Here is a 22122-nt window from a genome sequence, read left to right as displayed (position 1 = left end):
AAGAATTTGCTCTTCTTTCCATATGGTCTTCTTTTTACAAGAATAAATCGAATATTTCCTTCTAGGATCTATTAAATGGTATCTCTACATTAAATCGACGATCTGTGTGAAACCACATAATTATTTTGCATCTAAGAAGCTTTGCCTTTACTGATTGGGAGAGCTTGATGAGAACCACTGGTGTGTGTGCACCTTTTTCATCTTTGTGATAGGCCAGTGCGCGCCCTTACCCGTGTTCAGGCATTCCTGTTATAGGGTGGCAAAAGCAAGGCCTTGGGCATCCTAAGTCCCTTCCACCTGCTTTGTCTTCTCTAATCCTCACACGTGTCCCGCTCATTTGGTGGTTCTACCCTTCTGATCTTGTCCGGGAGTTGACAGGTAGGGAGCGAAATGTGGCAAAACCTGGTTTGGGACTGCAACCCATGTGGCTTCTTCTGACTCTGCCACCCGAGGCTGCAGGAACAGATAGAACACTGTCAGACAAGACGTGGATGCGCTCAGTTCGCTGTCACCACAGCTCTGGGTAAGGCCGTTATAAACAGGGGGACAAGTTTCTCAACGTTCTGATTTCAAGACACACACAGTTTTGTTGCTCCCTGAATTACGTAGTTTTATACCAACCTAGTTCATACTTTGTTTTCTGCGTAAGTATCCTTACAAGAGTATTCTAAAACATCAGAATTAAGAAGTGGCAAGTAGAATTATTGAATATATGTAAAATTAATCCGTTCTCTGTGTAAAGTTTCTCAGAAAGGATGTCTCCCGAGAAGAGTGTTATTGTATATAATAACTGCTTTGGGGAAGGAAGTGGTCGTGAAGCTTTCTCTAGTTCATCGGTGTCCAACAGAAATGTCCTTCATGCAAGCTACACCTGTCATTTTAGGTTTCCTGGCAACCATATTAAAAAATGAAAACGTGGGCGCCTGGGTGGCTCAGTCGGTTAAGTATACAACTTCGGCTCAGGTCACGATCTCACAGATTGTGAGTTTGAGCCCCGCGTCGGGCTCTGTGCTGACAGCTTGGAGCCTGGAGCCTGTTTCGGATTCTGTGTCTCCCTCCCTCTCTGCCCTTCCCCGCTGGCTCCCTCTCTCTTTCTCTTTCAAAAACAAAATATGAATAAACATTAATTTTTTTTAAATGAAAAAGTAACTGATGAGATTTTTTTTTTTTAAGTTAACCAAATGTCTGTTCATGTCTTCTGCTCATTTTTTAACTGAACTATTTGTTTTTTGGGTGTTGAGTTTGATAAGTTCTTTATAGATTTGGGATACTAACCTTTATCTGATATGTCATTTGTAAATATCTTCTCCCACTCTGTAGGTGGTCTTTTAGTTTTGTTGATTGTTTCCTTTGCTGTGCAGAAGCGTTTTATCTTCATGAAGTCCCAGTAGTTTATTTTTGCTTCTGTTTTCCTTGATTCAAGAGATGCATCGAGTAAGAAGTTGCTCTGGCCAGTGTCAGAGAGGTTGCTGCCTATGTTCTTCTCTAGGATTTTGATGGTTTCCCGTCTCACATTTACGTCTTTCGTCCATTTTGAATTTATCTTTGTATACGGTGTAAGAAAGTGGTCCAGGTTCATTCTTCTGCATGTCGCTGTCCAGTTCTCCCAGCACCATTTGTTGAAGAGACTGTCTTTCTTCCACTGGATGTTCTTTCCTGCTTTGTCGAAGATTAGGTGACCATATGTTATGGGTACATTTCTGGGTGTTCTGTTCTGTTGATCTGTGTGTCTGTTTTTGTGCCAGTACCATACTGTCTTTATCGCTACAGCTTTGTAATTGAATTTGAAGTCTGGGGAAATGTGATACCTCCAGCTTTGCTTTGCTTTTCCAAGATTGCTTTGGTTCTTCAGGGTCTTCTGCGGTTCCATACAAATTCAGAATACACGCATCGACGTTTTTCCAAAGAAGACATCCAGATGGGTAACAGACACGTGAAAAGATGCTTAACGTCACTCATCATAAGGGAAATGCAAATCAAAACTACAATGAAATATCACCTCACACCTGTCAGAATGGCTAAAATTAACACAAGAAGCAACAGGTGTTGGCAAGGTTGTGGAAAGGGGAGCCCTCTTACTCTATTGGTGGGAATGCCAACTGATGCAGCCACTCTGGAAACCAGTATGGAGGTTCCTCAAAGGGTTAAAAACAGAACTACTCCATGCTTCAGCAATTACACTACCAGGTATTTACCCAAAGGATGCAAAAATACTGATTCGAAGGGATACACACACCCCAATGTTTGTAGCAGCACCATTAACAATAGCCAGATTATGGAAAGAGCCCAAATGTCCATCAGCTGATGAATGATAAATAAGATATGGTACAAATATACAATGGAATATTACTCAGCCATAAAATAAAATGAAATCTTGCCACTTGGCAATGATGTGGATGGAGCTAGAGTGTATTATGCTAAGCAAAATATGTCAGAGAAAGACAAATACCGTATGATTTCACTCATTTGTGATATTTAAGAACCAAAACAAATGAAAGTGCGGGGGAAAAAGAGAGGCAAACCATAAAATGGACTCTTAACAAAAGAGAACAAATCGGGTTGCCGCAGGGGAAGGTGGGTGGGTGATGGGTAGTAAGGAACGCATTTGTAGGGTTGAGCAACTGGGTGTTGAATTTAAGTGATGAATCACTAAGTTCTACACCTGAAACTAATATTGCACTGTGTGCTAACTAACTAGAATTTAAATAAAAACTTGAAACTGTCAAAGAAATACTTAACTAAATGCATCCCAATATTACCATTCCGGCATGAAATCAATATAACATCGTTAGTGACATTTTATTTTTTATGTTCTAGGATTTTGAAATTTTGTATGCATTTTATTTATACTTCTAGTGCATCTCAATCCAGAGGCTACATTTTTATACCAAATTTATGATTCATATGTAGATTGGATAGCACTCTTGAGAAAGTAGATTCACATTCCCGAAGTGTTCTATACAAACTTAAACATTTTTTCTACAGGAGAATCCAGTATCAGTTTTTTAAATTTAAATTTACATTCATTAAAGTTCAATAGCCCCATTTCAAGTGCTCACCAGCCACTGTAGCTAGTACAGTTAAAAACTAAGATTTGATGGTTTCTTTGAATGAGTGTGTGTGCGGAGGAGGGGTGGTTAACACAGAGAAAGTTATCAATCAAAGGACTGGCCTTGAGTGGAGTGTAAGCCCTTGAACCATCTGCTGGGTAAAATGTCTGCGTAGGTAGAGCTGTTCTGTCCACACAAGGGAGTGCTGTTAAGTACTATTTTACATGTTTCTTTGAGGTTTCTTTCTGAGGTGATCTCTTACTCAACTTTAGTGAACTGTACTTTCTCCTTACTTCTATCAGTTTTTTTTTAAATAGGTATCAATTTTTAGCTGTATTTTCTTCTTCATATTTAACTTTAAGATTTTAGTTAAGTTGTATGCTGCATTTTCAAAAAATATCTCTGTTACATGCTTTTTCATGGTTTCATCCTCACTGAGATTTTTATGATGGGCTCTGGTGTAACATAGTTTCTTAAATGACTCCAAATACGGTGCTGGAACAGGCTGTAATTTAGATTTCTGTTTGTGTAAGTTACATTTGAACTACATAAGGTATACCTTGTTTCCATTCAAATACAGAAATAAAAAAATCAGTGATATCTTCCAAGTTTCTCACTCCGAGAATGAATATTCACATGTCCCAAGTGTGAGCAGTCGATTAACCTATCTTCTTAACATTTATATGGAAAGAAGTTTCCTTTTTCATTGTCAGTAACAGGTTTAGCCTTTCATTTCCAGTTTTTTTTATAAGTATTCATGTACAACATTGCTTTATGTTTTGCAGGAGAAAAACCCTTCAAATGCGATGAGTGTAACTTTGCCTCCACAACCCAGTCTCATCTGACTCGACACAAGCGGGTGCACACGGGGGAAAAACCCTACAGATGCCCCTGGTGCGACTACAGGTAATGCTTTCAGTGCTTGGCAAGTGGACTCAAGTGGGTCACCCTGGCAGATTCACCGTGAAAGAACAGTTTTTCTGATCAGCGCGAGTTAGCCCAGCTTTTTAGGTTGGGGGTGATGTCACCATCTAATTCTAGTGACTACTTTTAAAATTCTTTTCCGAGTTCTTGTCCGTTTTTTATAGTCTTAACACTTAGGGTTTATCATCCTTTGTGCATCTGAATTTCAAGTGATTTATTTCCTTGCCCAAGTGAGGCACGGTTCCGTTGAATCGGTCGTTCAGGGCGTGTGGCACCTTGTCTCCAATGAGTGAAGCGCGTTTAGGCGACGAAGACGAGCAGTGTCTCCCGCCTTTAAGCATATTGTAGCGTAATAGGTGGCCGGTAGTATGTCTGAGTAATCACAACACGGATTTCACTGAGGAAAGTGAAAGGCCGGGGGCGTCCCTAGAGAAGGAGCAGGACGCCCTACTCGAGAGAGCATTTCACCCAGGGCTCGAAGAACGGGTAGAAGTCCCGGTCCCGTGGGTGTGGTACCGGTGTGCAGGAGGCGGGGGTGGCTGTAGCCTTTTCTGGCTGAAAGCGTCAGAGAGGCCACACGTGCTCAGTCCCCTCCCTCGGCTCCTCGGTGGCTGAGGGATGTCTGCCGCCCTGCACGGTTACTCTGCAGCCGCCGCAAAGCCTAGATGCCGGAAGTCTGAGACGGATGCGGGCAACGGCAGATAATCCCATTTTACCGTAAGATGTGTGTGCAGAGTGCGGCGTGAGAAGCCAAGTGGGAGGTGGAGCTTGCAGCCCGATCAACCTGCAGCGGGACCCGCGGGAGGGAGTTCAGGGCACGTTAGGTGGTCGGTCGGACCCCACGGACTTCGCGGGCAGCCGGACTGTGAAGCCGGAGCCACTGTGTGAGCGCCTTCTCCATCCTGGAGCCGAGGACCTCACGGACCCCGCTACACGTGATGACCGGAAACACTGAGGGTGGTCCTTGCACCGCAGCCCGCTGTGTTAAGCGTTAGCACGTGTACCTTGAGGTGAAGCCTTCGTTGAAAAAGACACTTTAGTATTCCTGTGGATGTAGCCTCTGCATTCAGTAAATATATTGCCATAATCTCTATTATTTCCCTCATTATTGCGTTAAGTTTTATGTGAAAGGTCATTTAATAGTACAGAGATATTACAGATGTATTTCATTCATTAATTATTCATTCATTCAACATTTTATGAGTTCTGTCTTTGCTTAGCACTGGATTGGTGTTTCTTGGAAGTTTGGTAAAGCAGAGATCCAGTTAGAGGTAGACATACACGTTTTAAGGTGGTGATAGGAGTTGCTTAAAAAAATAAGCACTTTGAATGTTCTTTTCCTTATTTAAGAGGTCATACTATGTAGTTGCATTCTCTGTAAAACACAGAAAAGCAATCAGAAAAATTGTAAAAATTTCCCTTAATTATCACTTTTAGCTATTAGTATTATATCTTTATAGTTTGTATGCGTTAGATTTGCGTTGTTTTGGAGGCTTTTTTTATTTCTTATAAATTTTATTTTTCATACTTAACAAATTGTAACTACCTTTCTGTTTCATTCATCTAGTATAACTGTGGTTTTCGAACTGTTACTTTTCTTTATCTTAAGAAAGAGACTGCAAGCAGGGAAGGGGAAGAAACAGAGAGAGAGAGAGAGAGAGAGAGAGAGAGAGAGAGAGAGAGAGAATCCCAAGTAGGCTCCGCACGGTCAGCACAGAGCCCAACCCAGGGCTTGATCTCATGAACCATGAGATCATGACCTGAGCTAAAACCACGAGTCGGACCCTTAACCCACTGAGCCCCCCAGGTGCCCCTCAAACTGTTACTTGTAGGTAGCAGAACTGTTATTTCAAACAGGATCATGTTCACATCCCATATATAAAATAGATAAGAGTGTTTTTTACCCCTTATAAATAGATTTCATAGTTAAATCTGTAATATTTACTTACAATATTAAAAAATCATCATACAATACTGTTTTGACAAGCAGAAACATTTCAGACAGAGGAGTTACTTAAGCAGTAGTTGTTGGGTTAGCCTTGTCCATTTTACGTCCTCATTCTGGGTTAAGCAGGAGGGTGTAGTCGAGAGCCAAGCTCCAGAGGAACTGACCCAGCAGGCACGGACATCCTTCACCTCTGAGCTGCCCCTTGCTCCTTCACAAATGTGGGTAATGAGAATAGCAGGGGTGTTGTTCATTTAGAGGAGGGGCACTTAGACAGACTTCCCTGGCCGCGCCTGGCTGAGATACCGGAACCCCGGGTTTCCTCTCGTCTCAGATTAGACCTTTGAACGGTTACACCTTGTAATCTCACGATAGTGTTCAGTGAGGCAGTGTAAGAGTTTCGATGCCCTGAGAGTCTTTGGTGTGTTGAAGTGTATTTATAACACATGTCATAATGGATTTTTTTCCCCAGTTTTTGAATTTGTTAAAAATACATTGAATCCAAATCAATTGTTGGATAATTGCTGAAGTACCTTAGAATTTCAAGTGCCTCATTTGAAAATTACTCTTCTCTTAGTATAAACCTAATACTGGCATAGCTCTGAGTTAGATGAATATACAATAGTCACTTTATTAAGTTTTTAGACATTTGAGCCATTTTTGGTTTTTCCTTTGAAAATGCTTATTCCCAAATCTTTATGCATATCTTATGCGTGATCTTTTAAAACAAATTCCTGGACGTAGGACTTATGGCTTTCAATAATAGTATGACTACAATGGTTGGGACTTGAATATTGTCTCTGTGTTTTGGTAGACTCTTAAGTCTTTGTATGCTTAAACATTGCAATGTTCTTCAGGTTTCTTGATACGAAACTGTGTTACACTTTTCTGAGCTTGAAGTTCTACTACGTGTCCCGTGTGCAAGTGACCTCCCCGACGCCCTATCCCTTCCACTTAGAAGTGCATCTGAGCCAGCCAGGCCCCATCTGTCGGACACCTCCATCAGCCACTGTGTGCAAAAGGAGATTGTGTTTTCTGAGAATATTGTCACCGTCCCGTGAATTAATACTCAGGACACTTAAATCTAATGATCTATCAAATTTCCTTGAGAAGTGTTTGAAATTCTTGATACAAGGGTAGTTTCATCTTAAAACTTGAAAAGAATTTGATTATTATTGACAGTAGTTTCAGTGCTTTCTGTTCGTGTGACAGTTTTATCAATCTTGATATGGTTAGGTCTGCTTTCCCTCGTGAACAGAAGACAAGTGAACCTTGCCTAGGAATACAAAACCTTGCAGACACATGAATAGTGATGTTAGGGACTATGAACGAAATATAGAATTTACAGCAGATACCGTGGTTTTCTTGTTGATGAACAAAAGACTTAAAAATGAGCAGACAGGTAAGTTCACAATAATTGTTTTGGTTGCATAGCATAGTAAGTAGGAAATGCTTACCATATCTATCTTACAACAACAAGGAGAATATCTTTTTTCACAGGATAGATAAATTTGAGTGTGTAGATTTCCAGAGAATAAAAATACCTATAAGATAATCACATATTTCAAAGAAGATACTGTTATCTTTGTCTTGATTCTTCCCATAATACGTTATTGCTTAAAATACTTCAATATTTTTTTCCCCATTTAGATCTTTATTCTTAATGTAGAGAGATAAAAATTATTCCTTAATGTAGATAGATAAAAAATTATGTCTATCTTTGTCGTTATTAACACTTATTTGCAGGTAAAGTTACCATTGTTGGAAACTGAACTATTATTTGAGTTTTACTTGAAAGTATATTTTTATTATATAAATGGAATATTAGTGAAGAAATAGTTGTAGTTATAATTATTCATGAAAAATGTGAATATAGATTTGTTTACAGAAGAATTTTATAATTGGTCTTTTGAACCTGGGGCTATTTTTCAAGTTTGCATTATTAATTTAGGCAATGACATCTCATTCTATTCAGATGTAAACATGTACTCCTCTCCTAAGCTTTTACTGTTGAAAATATCCAAAAGTCTAATCCATTACAAATCAGTATATTCCATCATTACTCTGTAACTTCTTCATCATTAATTACTATTCATTAATTTCAGAGCATAAATTTGGATTCATGGCACACTGTTCTGCCATGTTATCTATGCAGCAAATTCTTAAGATGTGTTTCTACGTTAAATGGAAACAGTCTAGCAGTTTTCTGTATTTTTATTTCCCTTTGTTAGGTATTAGTTGTCACTTCTGTGTTACAAAATAGAAAACCTTTAAAATGTTACAGTAAGTACTGTTTCTAAAAATATAAATCCTTATTTCCCCATAGAATTTATTAATATCAAACTATGTTCTGTTTCACTGGTAAGACTGGCTCTCACAAAAAAAAATAGATGGCTATTATTGGGCTTTCTTTTATGTGAAACTTCTCATTGGCTTCTGTTTTTGATTTAGGATTTGCGGGGGAAATACAATAAATGTATACTAAACATCAAACCACTGATAAGTCATGAGAACTAAGACAAAAGGCTACCTGCGGTATTAAAAATATTAAGAATAATCATATATTATACTTTAAATGCCACTTAGCAAATTAAAGAAAACTAAAACGTCAAGTGAAACTCTGGCAATTTGATCATTTACGTATTGTGTCCCTATAACGGATCTTGGAATAACTTAAGTGTTCCCTATGATTGCTTTTGGCCAGAGTTTTCCTCAACTGTATAATGTAGATTTCTAGTCTTACACACAGTCTTTAAAAAACATGTCTTACTCTTCTGTTTTTCATTTTATTTACTATTCTTATTATTTTTTAAGTTACTCAAAATTATAATCCTAATAGAAATATGATATATCGTGTTGCTGTGGAATAAAATCTACAATTCCTGCCTCATATTAAAGATCACTCTATTGTTTGCTAAACTTGTAGCAAATACGCTTGGATTTTTTCACCCCTACTTGTTGGTTTACTTACATGTTGGCCAGTGTACCCCATAGAAGTCATTAATACATAAGATTTTGATCTCAAGATTTTTCTTTCCTGTCTGGGTGAGGGGGAGGCTCAGAATATTTAATGCAATATTTAACCAAGGACAAGGTGGTATCTCAACTAGAAATGGGCTTCTTGTGAAACTCCTTAAAATCTCTTTTATTACCCCTGCAAATATTTTCCTTAGTATTTTTTATAATTAAATTCAGTAAGTTTTCACACATGTGACTGGAGTAGAGAGAACTCGCCATTTGTCACAACCATTTGAAATATGTTTTCTGTCTTAGAAAATATTCGTCAAAAATATTTTTAGTTGATTTCTGTCTTAATTTTACAAGATGCTGGAAGCATTTTTTAGGTCGTTTTACGATGCAGGGACAGAAGATTGTATTCATAATAATTATATCCCCTTAAAGTTTGAATTAATTTTTCAAACATGCATTTCTATGAAGAGTCTCAGTTATGAAAATTTGTTTCAGGTCTTAGATAATATTATGCATTTGTATGTAATGTTGCTGTGTAAATACTTTATGTTTATTACGCATAATTAAATAATGAGACAGACTACCTTGGTTATCGTGGCGTTAAGAATTCAGTGTGCAGTGGTTCTCATTGTTCTTACCTTCGACTTACTCCAGCAGCATCCTGAGCTAAGGAGGCCAACTCCACAGGGGATAATTTTCTCCTTTTGGATGATCTCTTCTGAGAGTCTCAATTTTCCTTTGGCTTCCTGTGCGGGTTCCCAGGTTGTACCAGGAGAAGCAGTGGCTAGAGCAAACTTGGATTTGCCCTGAATAATGACAAGAAACAAAGGCAGGTGTTGGTCTACGTAGCCGAACATCATCTATAGCGAGAGAGAAGTGCAGTGGTACACACCCAACGAACAGCGCGCGTTGTTTCGTCAGAAAAATCAGAGGTAGCATTCGCTCCTTATGGGTGACTGTGATGTTCTCAGAGAATAACGACACTGCATAAATGTGATCAAATGAAAATATCTAGTGTTCATACTGGATAAAGTTTATATTTACAGAACTTTGATTAATGCCACAAGCCTAGCTATATCGGAACAGACTTTAAATCAAAACTGTTTTTGTCAGTGAGTTAAGCCAGAGAAAGGCTAATCCTGCATGATATCACTTATATATGGAATCATAAAAAAAAGAAAAAAGTAAAAGACAAACTCGTAGAAACAGAGAACAGAAAAGTGGTTTCCGGGGGCTGAGCACGGGGGGCGGTAAACAAGTGGGCAGAGACTGGTTTTTAAAAGGGTGCAGACTTTCAGTTACAAGAAGAGGAAGGTCTGAGGACCTAACGTAAAACATAGCGACTGTTTTTGATAAGACTGTTGTATCGTTGAAATTAGCTAATAGAGTAGGGCTTAAATGTTCTCACCAAAATTTTTTTTAAAAAGTACTATTTAAAAAAAAAAAAAGTACCAGTGAATACTGTCTCATTATTTCTTTTACCTCAAATCGGTCGTCTCTATATTCTACTCTATTGTAACTGCTGATCCAGATAAGGGACTAAAACACAAAGGTACTTAGACTGAAAGTCTCGTTTGGGAGCCTAGAAGTCCAGCGACCTCGCAGACTTTTCGTAGCATGATGCCAGTTGCAAGGCTTTCTTCCTCGTGTGCTGACCTGGAAGGCGAGTGCGCCCCGGTGACTCCGCACAGTTCAGCTAATCACAGGCAGAGGTCAGCGGCGTGGCTGGTGTGTGAAGCCATGTTTGGTCGGGGGCAAGTATCGGTGCTGCTGGGGGGTTCCTCGTGGCGCACGTCGAGACGACAGCTGTGATGGGCTTGTACTGTCTTTCACGTGGAGGCCATGTTGGCGGTAAGCTTACCTGGGGCTTTTGAGGGCTTGTCCTGCGAAATGACCTCAATGGATCTTCTTTTCAGATTTTCCATAGTGGATTGAGAAAGTTGCGCTCTATGTTAATGTATTCTTTTTTGCCTACTGTTTTTATCTGTTTCGGCAGGAACTGAATTCTCTCTGTACGAGTATCTTCTCTTTTTCCCTGACCGTTTTATTAGTGATCTCTTTTTTAATTTCAGTGGTTCTAATTGTGGTCTTGATTTGGTTTTGTATTTTCTGTACTGTTTAGGTCTGGTGTTACTTTTGTACACAGCGTGTGTTATTCAGACTTTCCTTCCCTGCCCGGTAGCACCCAAGCACATAGGCTTTTTAAATTTTCGTTCCGGCCTGACAGGCCCTGTCCCGAGGCAGCACAAGTCTTTTTTTTATATCAGGCCTTCAGTTAATGTGGGTAAATTTTCATCTAACAAAGCTCATTCGAGTAAGAGAAAATCTGTGGACTTTTAAACAAATAGATTCCATAGCACTAAAAATTACGATTTTGTTCAGATGTCTTTAAAAGGGGGAAAAACACTGAGATAATTTGTTCTGCTTATCATACGAGTAAGTTGTTTTGTTTGTGGATGAGGCTGAAATAAGCATTGAGATCGCAGATTAATTAGAAGAGCCATTTTGAACACAAAGTGACCACAGATTCCCTCTGCTATCTCTTCAAGTAGAATCTACACAAACATGTTTATCTAACCTGCTGTTGCCGAATCCCAAATCCAGTCATTATAAAAGGACCAAAGCTATCTTTGGGGATGGTCTTTCTACAAGGAATTACTATGGACAGTCCCCTGGGTGGTAGTTAGATATATGTGTATATATTGTGGCAGAAAGTAAGGCCTTCGAGATGAAAAAAATAGAAAATATTTTTTTGGGCAATAGTCTCTTGCATAATAAGTTATTCCTCAGACATTAGAGCTATTATCACACAACAAAACACTCTGCTGTGTAACTATCTATATCTCCTAGTGTCAGAGGCTCACACACAGTAGCTGATTAGGGAAAACTCTGTAATCACCAGGAGGGGCTGACAAGAGTCGGTAGAACATGAGGCACATCTTGCAGCGTAGTATTGGGTTTCACAGCCTCAGATGTGGCTGGAGGAGAAAGGAACCAAACAATATTAACATAGCTGTGAAGGGCCTGGAAGTTGGACCAGGGTCACTAGTTCAACGGGAATGATAACACAGTCATTCTATCATTTTCTGTTGTTTTCACAGATTCTGAAATATTGCTGTGCTAGGGCCTGTATAAACAAGTGGGGGAGAAAGAAAGATTTGAAACATTTAGAAAGGGGTGATGCGGTAGTTTCTATGAGGCGCAAGTAACCTGGCTCCTGTATCCGCGTACCTTCTATACCCTGAACCCGCCTCCGTGGAGGAGGGTGTTGGCCTACAGTGCGGAAGGACGTACGTGCGTGCGCTCTGCCTTTACTTTAAGAAGGTCTCTACAAATGAGACGACATCGGTATTTTCTTAATTAGAGAATGTGATGCAAACCGTTGGCTTTCTCCTATTTGTGAGAAGTAGCAGGTTTGTGAGAAGTTCTAGAATGAATAATACCCGTAAAGTTTCTTTTAGACAGCGATAACTTCCATCTTCCTTCCTACGGAGCTACCAGCCAGCTGAAGTAGAAATAAACCTGTTACTCTGTAGAATCTGTTACTCTGTGACATAATGTGTAACCTGATACTTCCCCCCCACCCCTCCCCCCCACACACAGGGAATTTAAACCTAATGTTAACCCTTACTTATGCCCCTTCAAGTTTAATTCCTTACTCTTCATTATTTCAACTTGAAACTTGCTAACCAACCCACATCCCTCCTTTCATATCTTTTGGAGACCTCTCACTGAGTAAGGTTCAAATGTATGTTAGTTGACTGTGCTTGGCTCTTTCTTTCCTCGATATGTTTTGTTTCTTCATTGTTAAGTTACATGTGTAACAAACATATGAAATGTCATAAAACAAATTAGAATTTTCCCACCGAGAGAAAATGTGGCAGATTTTTAGTTGTTGTGCGTAAATCAGTCTCTGAGATTGTGTTATTGGGGGTAAGAAGTGGTTGACAGTTAAGTTTGATAGATATTTGTTCTAAAAACTTCAGATAGCTTTAATTTTAGTTTAAGATTCTGTTCGGTTTTCTACTCCCAAATTATACTTTTCATTTGACTTTATCTGGTTACTTCGGCCAACCCGGAGTGTCGGGCACATGGACCAGGTGGTGAGGGACAGCGAGAGTCCACCTGGGTAGCTGGAGTTTTACCCCAAAGGCCAGTGAAGAATTTTAAGAAGGAAAGGGACATACATTTTGTTGTTCAAATTTCACTGATGCAGTGCAAAGGGGGAGCCTGAGGAGGGACACAACAGGGGACAGAGAGGTCACGTAATAGATGCCTACAAAGGCCCCTGGTGGAAATAGTAAGTCCCTAACCCTAAACTGACACTGGGCACAGGATAGAACGGCATGCGGATCCCAGGGCTTGTCAGGAGGTGGGCTGCATGGATCAAATCACTGGATTCAAGGGCAGGCTGACAGATTCATGCCACCCTTTAGACGCCAGGGCTGCATGGTGGATGGCGACACTGTTTCCGAGGTCCGCGCTGCAGGAGGAGGAAGGTCCCTTCAGCAGAGTGAGTGAGGTTCGGGATGTGTTAACTCTGAAATGCCCGTGTGCGGTCCTAGAGGAAAAATGTCAGGAGAAACATAACCAGAATTCATAGACTTACAACTGGAAGGCATCGATATGAGCGACATTTCCCTTGAAAATGGGGGACGGGAAAAACGCAGAGGGGCAGATTGCAAGTGTAACAGGGACTGAGAAGCAGCTTCCCAGAAACGGAAGGGACCTCGGGGCAGCGGACGAGGCTTGTCAGACGCTTCACAGAGTAAGGGCAGTGTAGTCCCCCTGCCGCGTCACCAAGAGGTCCCCGATTCTCTCGCGGAGACCAGTGCCAGTAAAGGGCCGGGGACAGAGACCAGGGAAGTGCACAAAGTGAGGAGACGGTAAGAGTGCAGGTGGGCTGGTCTTGAAGGAAGGTCTGTCCCGACGCCCGCCCCGAGACAACGCTTGGGAGACGGTGAGAGCCGGAAGGGCAGACGGGCAGGTGCACTTTGCACCTGTGCATCTGTCTTCAGTTGTGTGCTAGAGATCGCCGCTTGGGGTTTTTGTGGGTGCCTACGTGCCAGGGTGAGAGAGCCAAGTGAAGTAGCCGGGGTGAGTGCTGTCTCCTACCCAGGGGCCGGGATGGGGCACGTGAGGCTCGGCGTCCTGGTTTTGTGCCGCGTGGGGGGCACTGGTGGTGTGTTTGAGTAGGCCTCCGTGGCTTGGCAGAAGCCCTCCCGAGTCACGGCGGCGCCTCGCGTTCTCGCCGTGGGAGCCCCTGTCCGCGGAGAGCTCCAGCTTCAGAAGCTCGGAATCTGCTCGGGCAGCTGTTGTCACGGTGTTTCTGCACCGCACACGCTCTTCCCTTTGTTGCGTTACAACTTTTGCATCGAGAACGTGGAGATGGTGTGAGGGCATTATTCTGCCTCCCCCCCCCCCTTCACCCCCCCCCCAAACATTGGGATTTTATTTGTTTTATAGGGAGAATTTCCACAAAGGCCGTCCTAGTTTCACCCGTGTATGCAATTCAGAAATCCGCTTGGCACCCGCTTAACGATTCAGTGTAGTCATTTAACAAACACTCATTTTTAAATGCAATCTTTCAAAATGTGACATCTTTCCTGTGACTTAAGCAGTTTTTGTGAGTGTCTCGGGGTTCTTCTCAGACCAATAAATCCAACAGGCTACTCTAGTGACGTCATCAGCCAGTGGAGGAGTTCAAGCACTCTTTGCGATGACACCGGACTCCCGCATGTTTTACAGTTCGCTCGATTTCTTTTACCTGTGTGTTGTTTGTGTGGCTTCGTCCAGCGGATTGTAGGTATGGCCTAGCCCTTTTATCAGCTGTGGACTTCATCATGCCTTCTGTGTCCTCTTGTGCTGAAACTTCTGTTTGTTTCAGATTGACCCCGTGCCTTCGTCAAATTGCCATACTCTTAGAAACCTGGGACTCTACTGGAATGGTCCCCCCAAGAGAAATGTAACAATAAGGGTCATGTGGATAGTGGGGTCGGTGTGTGTATAGTATGAAGAGAGAAAGCGAATAGATCCCTCCTTAGGGTGAGAGGGTACATAGCGTAGGGTGCACCGTAAGTGCCGTGTCGGGGTCGCCGTACCCCTGCAGTGGAAGTGAGTCTTTGCTATTGTCTCGCAGGCTGGCGTGTGCTTTTTGTTTGTTTGTTTTTGCATTCAGGAGCATTGTGTGTGGATGTCCTTTGATCCTATTGGATCTCTTGCTGCTTTGTTTCTTTGCAGATGATGATTATCCCAAAATGGTTACAGCAGCATTCAGTTTCTTGGTGTTAGCTGGTTTTTTAACTTTACAGATGAAAAGTGCATTCATTTCCCTTTGCAAATTGAGATGGTTCTATACATCTTGTCACAAATTTGGGGCAGCATTTCTGTGAGTACAAGTGAAGGTAGTAGGAAGAGTCACCGTAGCATTCCCGAAGTAGGTTCGTTTCAGTATTGTCTGCGGTGCGTTCTTGACATGGTCGGGGCAGCATCCCTTTCCTGGACTCACTCGGCTTCCTTGGGGAAGAAGGGACCGGAGACCCCAAGTGGGAATGGCAGTAGTAAGTGTGTCATTGGGAATGTACCCTCTCACACTCAAGGAGTCGTGTGCCTGGGCCTGGGAGGTATATGGATGATCTCAGCATAGATATATTTTTAATTACATGTTCCTTTCAGTTCATGATTTCTGTATGGCCACTGAAAAATGATGTTATGAATATAATGGTTGTACAATCCAAATCTTACTTCTTGAGTTATACATACTTGTTTTTAACTAATATGCACACACACATATATCACCTTCCTCGCGTCCGTTTTTAACGGAACAGTCTCTTAAAACATTGTGTGCTCTGACATAGAAGAGATTCAAAACAAGGATCCAGTTTTATTTTTAAGTTTTTTTTTGTTTTGTTTTTTGGGGGTTTTTTTTAGTTTAAAAGTGGAATATATGTTTGCTTTAGCTGTAAAAGCACAATCAAGGCACCATGATAAGTGAGTCAGTGTTGTAAAAGTAAAACGAATTTTGCCTTCACTCACATGAGCTATAGAAGGAGGAAGCTTTATTGTCCCTGGGAAAGTGATAAGGCAGAGTAATTGTATATTATACTGTCCCAGAACATCTGCCTGAAGACTGGTGGAACAATTCATCTATCATGGGCGATACAGCATGTTTTGTCTTTCCGCTTTAACCCGTCCCCACTGCTGGCCTGTGTGGAGGTTTTGATAGGGCCTGCGCCTGGGCCGGCGCTCACATTAATCAGTCCCCTTGTTCAACACTCCAGCTGACATAATTACAACCTGCGCACAGCAGTTATTCAAGCCGAGTCCTTGTCACTCGTGGTGCGAAACTACACAGCTCTGATCCCGGAGGGGATTGCCTTATCACACAGAACAAGGGCTCGCAGGAGTCGAAGAGAATAGAAATGGGAAAATGTCTTCCGGGAGTACTATATATTCCTTTAAAATAAGACATTTGAGAGACTTACAAGGGACAAAGGGAAGCATTGTGTGCAGAGACTGAAATGAACCGGTTATTATTTTTAAATGCATTACGTGGAGCATTTTGTAAAAATGGACGTAGATTATTAAAGAAATTCGGTGGCCCCGCGTCGTCAGTGACTATTTTGTATTAACTGTTTCTTCAAAAGTAATCATATATGTAACTTCAGAATTAGGAAAAGCTTTCAGTGCTCCTTGGTAAGACTCAGTCTAACAAAATGAATGACGTATTCACTTGAAATCTACTATCAAACAAATACACACTTAACTCAGAGAGCTTTGTAGGGAACAGAGTTAGAGCCAGGGAAGATTCTTTCAAAACACTTTCAAAGATGGGCAAGTTCATGGTTTCCTGTGACAGCGCAGTAAGGATCCTGGAGAGAGGGACCAGCAAAGAAACTTTCTGTCTTCTCTCTTGTCCCACCTCCTCTCCCTGATCCTGCCTTGGGTGGATTACTGGCCAGTTCCTCCAGTATGCCAGCTAGTGGGGGGGACGAAGTCTCCTTTTAGCCACTTGAGAATTCGTATTTAAATTTAGGGCAGCCCGCCCCCTCCCCGCCCCCAGCCCCACTAGACTACCAGAGCTGTTGGGCATGTGGCAATTTAGGAGATGGGGTCTGTAAACCACCTGATCAGCTGTACTCTTAGGCTCACACGCAGGAACTTGTTGGTGTTTTAAATCGAGTCTTTTTATTCTTCTCTTTAACATTATTAGATTGTGCCAAGCAAAACCAAGCTCTGGCCTAGAGTATCAGAAGTAGTGTGGAGTATTTTTGGTTCAGTGAAATTTTACTTATATCATCTTAAATTTGAAAAAGCTTTCAACTATAAACTTTCCAGTAAATTGTATGTATGTTTGTGTGTATAACGTGATTTGTAAAGTAGCCTTTTTTTTTTTTTTAACAGGTGACTTATTTCAAGTGCCAGTATTTCGGGCCCCTTTGTGAACGTGTCTCTGTACTCTGTTTTGCCACCTTGGCCTGTCTCATAGTACGAGTCCGGTGATTGCGTGGACCTAGAAAGATGGCCAGGCCCCACTTTCCTGTTCTTCCTTAGTACACATCCTTTCTCTCAGAAGGCTTCTCATCCACATGCCTTTCCTGGTTTTACAGCATTTCATTTGGCCAAGCTTAGCTGGTGAACAAAAGGAAAGAGTAAAACGCTCCTGTGAGGAAATAAATGCCAAGAGATGAAGAGAGGGGTGGGGGCTGTGTTTTTCGAAGGTCCAGTACAAGCAGAGCCTCAGGACCACGCTGCAGAGAACGTCTGCCAGCCAGGCAGAAGATTAGTGGAAGGAGGTGGAACCATTTGTAGGGCTAATTTGACGTTTTGATTTTCGCAAATCACGATCTTCAAGCCGTATTGTTAGCTCAGCCAGGAAAATGTGTTTTTGTGGCCAAATAAGTTTGAGGAACACGCTCTACGGCGTTCCCCGTGTCCGCCCCTGTTAGACTCCTAATGAACAGCACATTGTAGTCTCACAGAGCACCTGCTGTAGAAGTTCCCTCCTTTCCTACCCGGCAACACAGCAGGTAATATTAAGGATTGAAACAGTTAATGAAACGTATTCTTTCTCTTTGATCTGAAGAAGAGTCAAGGAGAAATCAAGGTTCCTCAGGGCTTGCCCTTACTGGCGGGCCCTCCCCCCTCCATATGACATGGAGGACAGAACAAGTCTGGCCTCACGTTTAGGTCTGTCTCCTTCTCACTTAACAGGGCATGTGAGGGGACTATTCTTGAGGTGTTAAATGCTAACAAATAATTTGTGATTCTAACAGAGTTCAGTGTCGCTTCCTACCATTTTCTTCCTTGGGATTTGCATTGTTCTCCAGTAGAGTGGAAGGCGGGAAGGAGGTTGTTAGGTTTAAAGCCAACTCTTCCCCTTCCTGGTTGTAGATACCTTGAGCAGATTGAACGGAGAAGTGATGTAATTGGACATGACCGTGGGACCATGCACATTGAAGAGTGGGTGGAGGTTGTGCCTGCTCTTGGGAACACAAATAGCAGTGTTAGTGGGAGACGAAAGTCTTTGCGTGACGGGCCTGGTGGCACAGGTGGTGCTGTGTCCTTACAGAAGTGTGCATGCAATCAGGTGAAATCAGTAGAGCATTTTGAGTAGTGTGGAAAGTGAGGTGATTTTAGGCCATTATCAATTAAAGATGCCACTGAAGGAGGGGGGAGGGTGCAGCAGTGGACAGGTGAGATTTCAAACGCTGTTCGGAGTTAAGTTTCATATCACGAAGCACAGCCTTGAGTTATGGCTATTGATATACGTGATTCCTCTGTCAAATTGTATTGTCTTTGAGGGCGGAAACAAAATGTTTCATCTTTATGTTTCTTTTTTTGTGTGAGGTAGGCACAAAATTAAATATATGTTGAATACATTCATTTTGAAAATAATAAGTCAGTACAGGTAAAAAACAGATTTTTCTTGTAACTGTACACGTTCCATATGAACTAAAGCAGTAATTGGGCATCCGTGACTTCTGTTCTGAAAGTGCCTTCCAGGGAGCGGGTCTGGAAGGCTGGCCTTGTTCCCATGGCTTCTAGACCAGCCCCCACTGTGCAGACATACATACAGAGGCCCCCTGCGGGTCACACGTAGGCTGCTACTGTGGCTGACGTTGGGCACCTTTCCCCACGAGCACGTGTTAGTGTCCTAGCTTTGCTCGGAACGTGGTTGTGAATACTGGGCAGGGTTATAACCTGGAACCCGCACGTGTCTATCTGCTCAGGAGTAGTGCGAGATGGTCAGTAATGCATCAGCTTTCATCCATTTCTGTGCTAACCTACAGATTCTTTTTAATTTTTGTTAATGTTTATTTTATTTTTGAGACAGAGAGAGAGAGCATGCGCACACAAGCAGGGGAGAGGTGCAGAGAGACAGGGAGACACAGAATCCAAAGCAGGCTCCAGGCTCTGAGCTGTCAGTACAGAGCCCGGCATGGGGCTCGAACTGATGAACAAGATCATGACCTGAGCCAAAGTTGGTGCTTAACTGACTGAGCCACCCAGGTGCCCCCAAATTCATTTTTCTTAGAACACGTGGCTCTGTTGTAGCGTCAGATGTTGCACATCGCCTGATATCACATAGCAAATGCTAACATAATTATAACTGAGAAATAGGGAAAACGTACATGAATTCTTGTGGCCATAGCAATTGATTTCGAAGAATTGGGATTTATGAACAGCGGAAAGTCATGAATATAGGTGATCTGGTACGAATTATCCATAGAAACCACCAGTTAGTTAATGGGAAAAATGAAAAAGTTTGTAGAATTTAAAGCGAGGTGATTCAGAAACTATCCAATTAAAATTTGTAGGAAAAATTCAGGGCATTGTATTTCGTGATTACTTGTGATATCTATAAACTCTTTTTATCTTATCAAAAACCAACAACAAAGAGGCTTTGGATAATTTTGTAAGTAATTAAACATGCCATTATTTTTAAATATGTATTTTACTTAAATACCCATAAAACTTACCATTTTACGTTATTTTTACTGTTTCAACCCTGTCACTTGAAAAGTCAGCGTCTTCCTACTGCACCCCGTTTCCCTGAGATAACTACCTGTAAGCGTTCATATTTTGGTCCTGCTGGAGATAACCTACGTACTTTGCTGATTCCTCTCTTTCTTTGTTTATGCACAGCATCTGGCTGTTTTACCATATCCAAAAGCTAGCTCAATTACCCTGTTTTCCACTCTACCCCTCCTACTTCCCTGTTCTTATAATATTCTGTTTGGTAATCCAAGTGATTACCCTTATAACTTGACTTACCCTACTTAAATCTTTACATGATTCATCAGTTTGAAATGTCCTATGTAAATAGGAGAAACTTTGCATTTAGAGATTTCCATGTCCATTCTCAGCTTATGTCCGCGATACTGCTTATTGTTTATAACATTTACATTTGATACAATACTGCACAATCCACTTGTTTTTAAGATACATGCTCTGATCATATATGCTTTACATGAATAAAACTTAGAAGATACTCTCGTGAATCATCCAAGTAATCCAAAAATACGCTAAGCAAACATACAAGTTTCCTGACTTGGAAACTTTTCCGTAAAGATAATTACCATGAATAGTTTGCTGGCCATCCTTCTTCTACCCATTTCATGCATTTATATATCTATATGACTATGTATATAGAATTTTAAAAAGCTGGAAGGAGCCATGTATGTGATTTTTCTGGGACTTGCCTTATTTTTGTTTTGACTTAATACTATGTCTTGGAAAATTTTCCATGGTGGGACATAAGGTCTGCCTCATTTTACTTGATGGCTTTTGTCCAACAAATAAGGATGAATGATGAACAGCATACGCACTGGGCCTTTTTCAACAACACTCGCCGGGAAAAAGTCACAGTGCAGTGTGTGGCCATGGTCCCCGCCCACATCCAGGCCTCCTGTACCCTGCGGCAACACTTGGAGTTCATGGTGTTGGACATTGGGCTGGGAGAGTCCTGGCCCTTTGACTGTGGAGCTTCTCCGCTGCACCACTGGGCGAGTACCATTCTTCACGGGTGCGTGTTCAGGGCTGTGCTCGGGCAGTCCAGGCCTCTTGCCTTGTTCTGACACCACGAAGCAATGGTTGGGGAAGACCCTCTCTTTCACTGCAGTCAGGCTGTATCTGCCCAGTGCTCTACCAGGGTGAAGTTGGCTACCATGAAGCTCTGTGGGGGTACCGGTTCCTACTCTGGGCAGCACGCTCACAAGTTAACTTACCTGTCAGCCGTGTTGAATCCCACGGTGTGGATCACCGTCAAGTAATGATCCGTTCCTCTGCTAACAGATATCCACTTTAAATTTTTCCTAGTGTTTAGGTGTTATAAATAATGGCTTAACAATTCTCTTTGGGGCTAATTTCTAGAAATTGAATTCCTAAATCCAAGAGTGTGTGTGTGTGTGTGTGTGTGTGTGTGTATCTTAATTTTTTAGGCAATCCTCAAGTGTCTTCCAAAAGCCTTTGCCGACACGGTCACCAGTGATATTCGTCTCCCTTACCAACAACTAATGTTGCCAGTCTTCTTAAATTTTTCCTTCTGTTACGTTAGGCTTTAATTTCTATTTCCTTAGCTACTAGAATCATTGATTATGTTTTAATGCTTACATAACCTTTTATAGATCCCCCATTATGGATTTCTTTTTTTTTTTAAATATGAAATTTATTTTCAAATTGGTTTCCATACAACACCCAGTGCTCATCCCAACAGGTGTCCTCATCAGTGCCCATCACCCACCCTCCCCTCCCTCCCACCCCCCATCTACCCTCAGTTTATTCTCAGTTTTTAAGAGTCTCTTATGGTTTGGCTGTCTCCCTCTCTAACTTTTTTTTTTTTCCCCTTCCCCTCCTCCATGGTCTTCTGTTAAGTTTCTCAGGATCCACATAAGAGTGAAAACATCTGGTATCTGTCTTTCTCTATATGACTTATTCCACTTAGCGTAACTCTCTCCAGTTCCATCCACGTTGCTACAAAAGGCCATATTTCATTCTTTCTCATTGCCACGTAGTATTCCATGGTGTATATAAACCACAGTTTCTTTATCCATTCGTCAGTTGTTGGACATTTAGGCTATTCCCATAATTTGGCTATTGTTGAAAGTGCTGCTATAAACATTGGGGTACGAGTGCCCCTATGCATCAGCCCTCCTGTATCCCTTAGGTCAATTCTAGCAGTGCTCTTGCTGGGTTATATGGTGGATCTATTTTTAATTTTCTGAGGAACCT

At 41.7% G+C, this 22122-nt stretch overlaps 1 protein-coding gene across 2 annotated transcripts in view; it reads left to right on the top strand.

Moving 5' to 3' along the window:
* ZNF407 (zinc finger protein 407) overlaps positions 1–22122 on the top strand; it is a 452978-nt gene that overhangs the window by 279691 nt on the left and 151165 nt on the right. For both annotated transcript variants that reach the window (XM_049620103.1, XM_049620104.1), the window contains exon 7: positions 3836–3956. In XM_049620103.1, coding sequence (XP_049476060.1) covers positions 3836–3956 — 121 coding nt within the window. The remainder of the gene's footprint in view (positions 1–3835; positions 3957–22122) is intronic.

This window comes from Panthera uncia (genome assembly GCF_023721935.1).
Source record: "Panthera uncia isolate 11264 chromosome D3 unlocalized genomic scaffold, Puncia_PCG_1.0 HiC_scaffold_8, whole genome shotgun sequence".
Classification (NCBI taxonomy): domain Eukaryota; kingdom Metazoa; phylum Chordata; class Mammalia; order Carnivora; family Felidae; genus Panthera; species Panthera uncia.
Note: the sequence above shows the minus strand (reverse complement) of the source record. Positions and strands in the feature narration are given on the sequence as shown.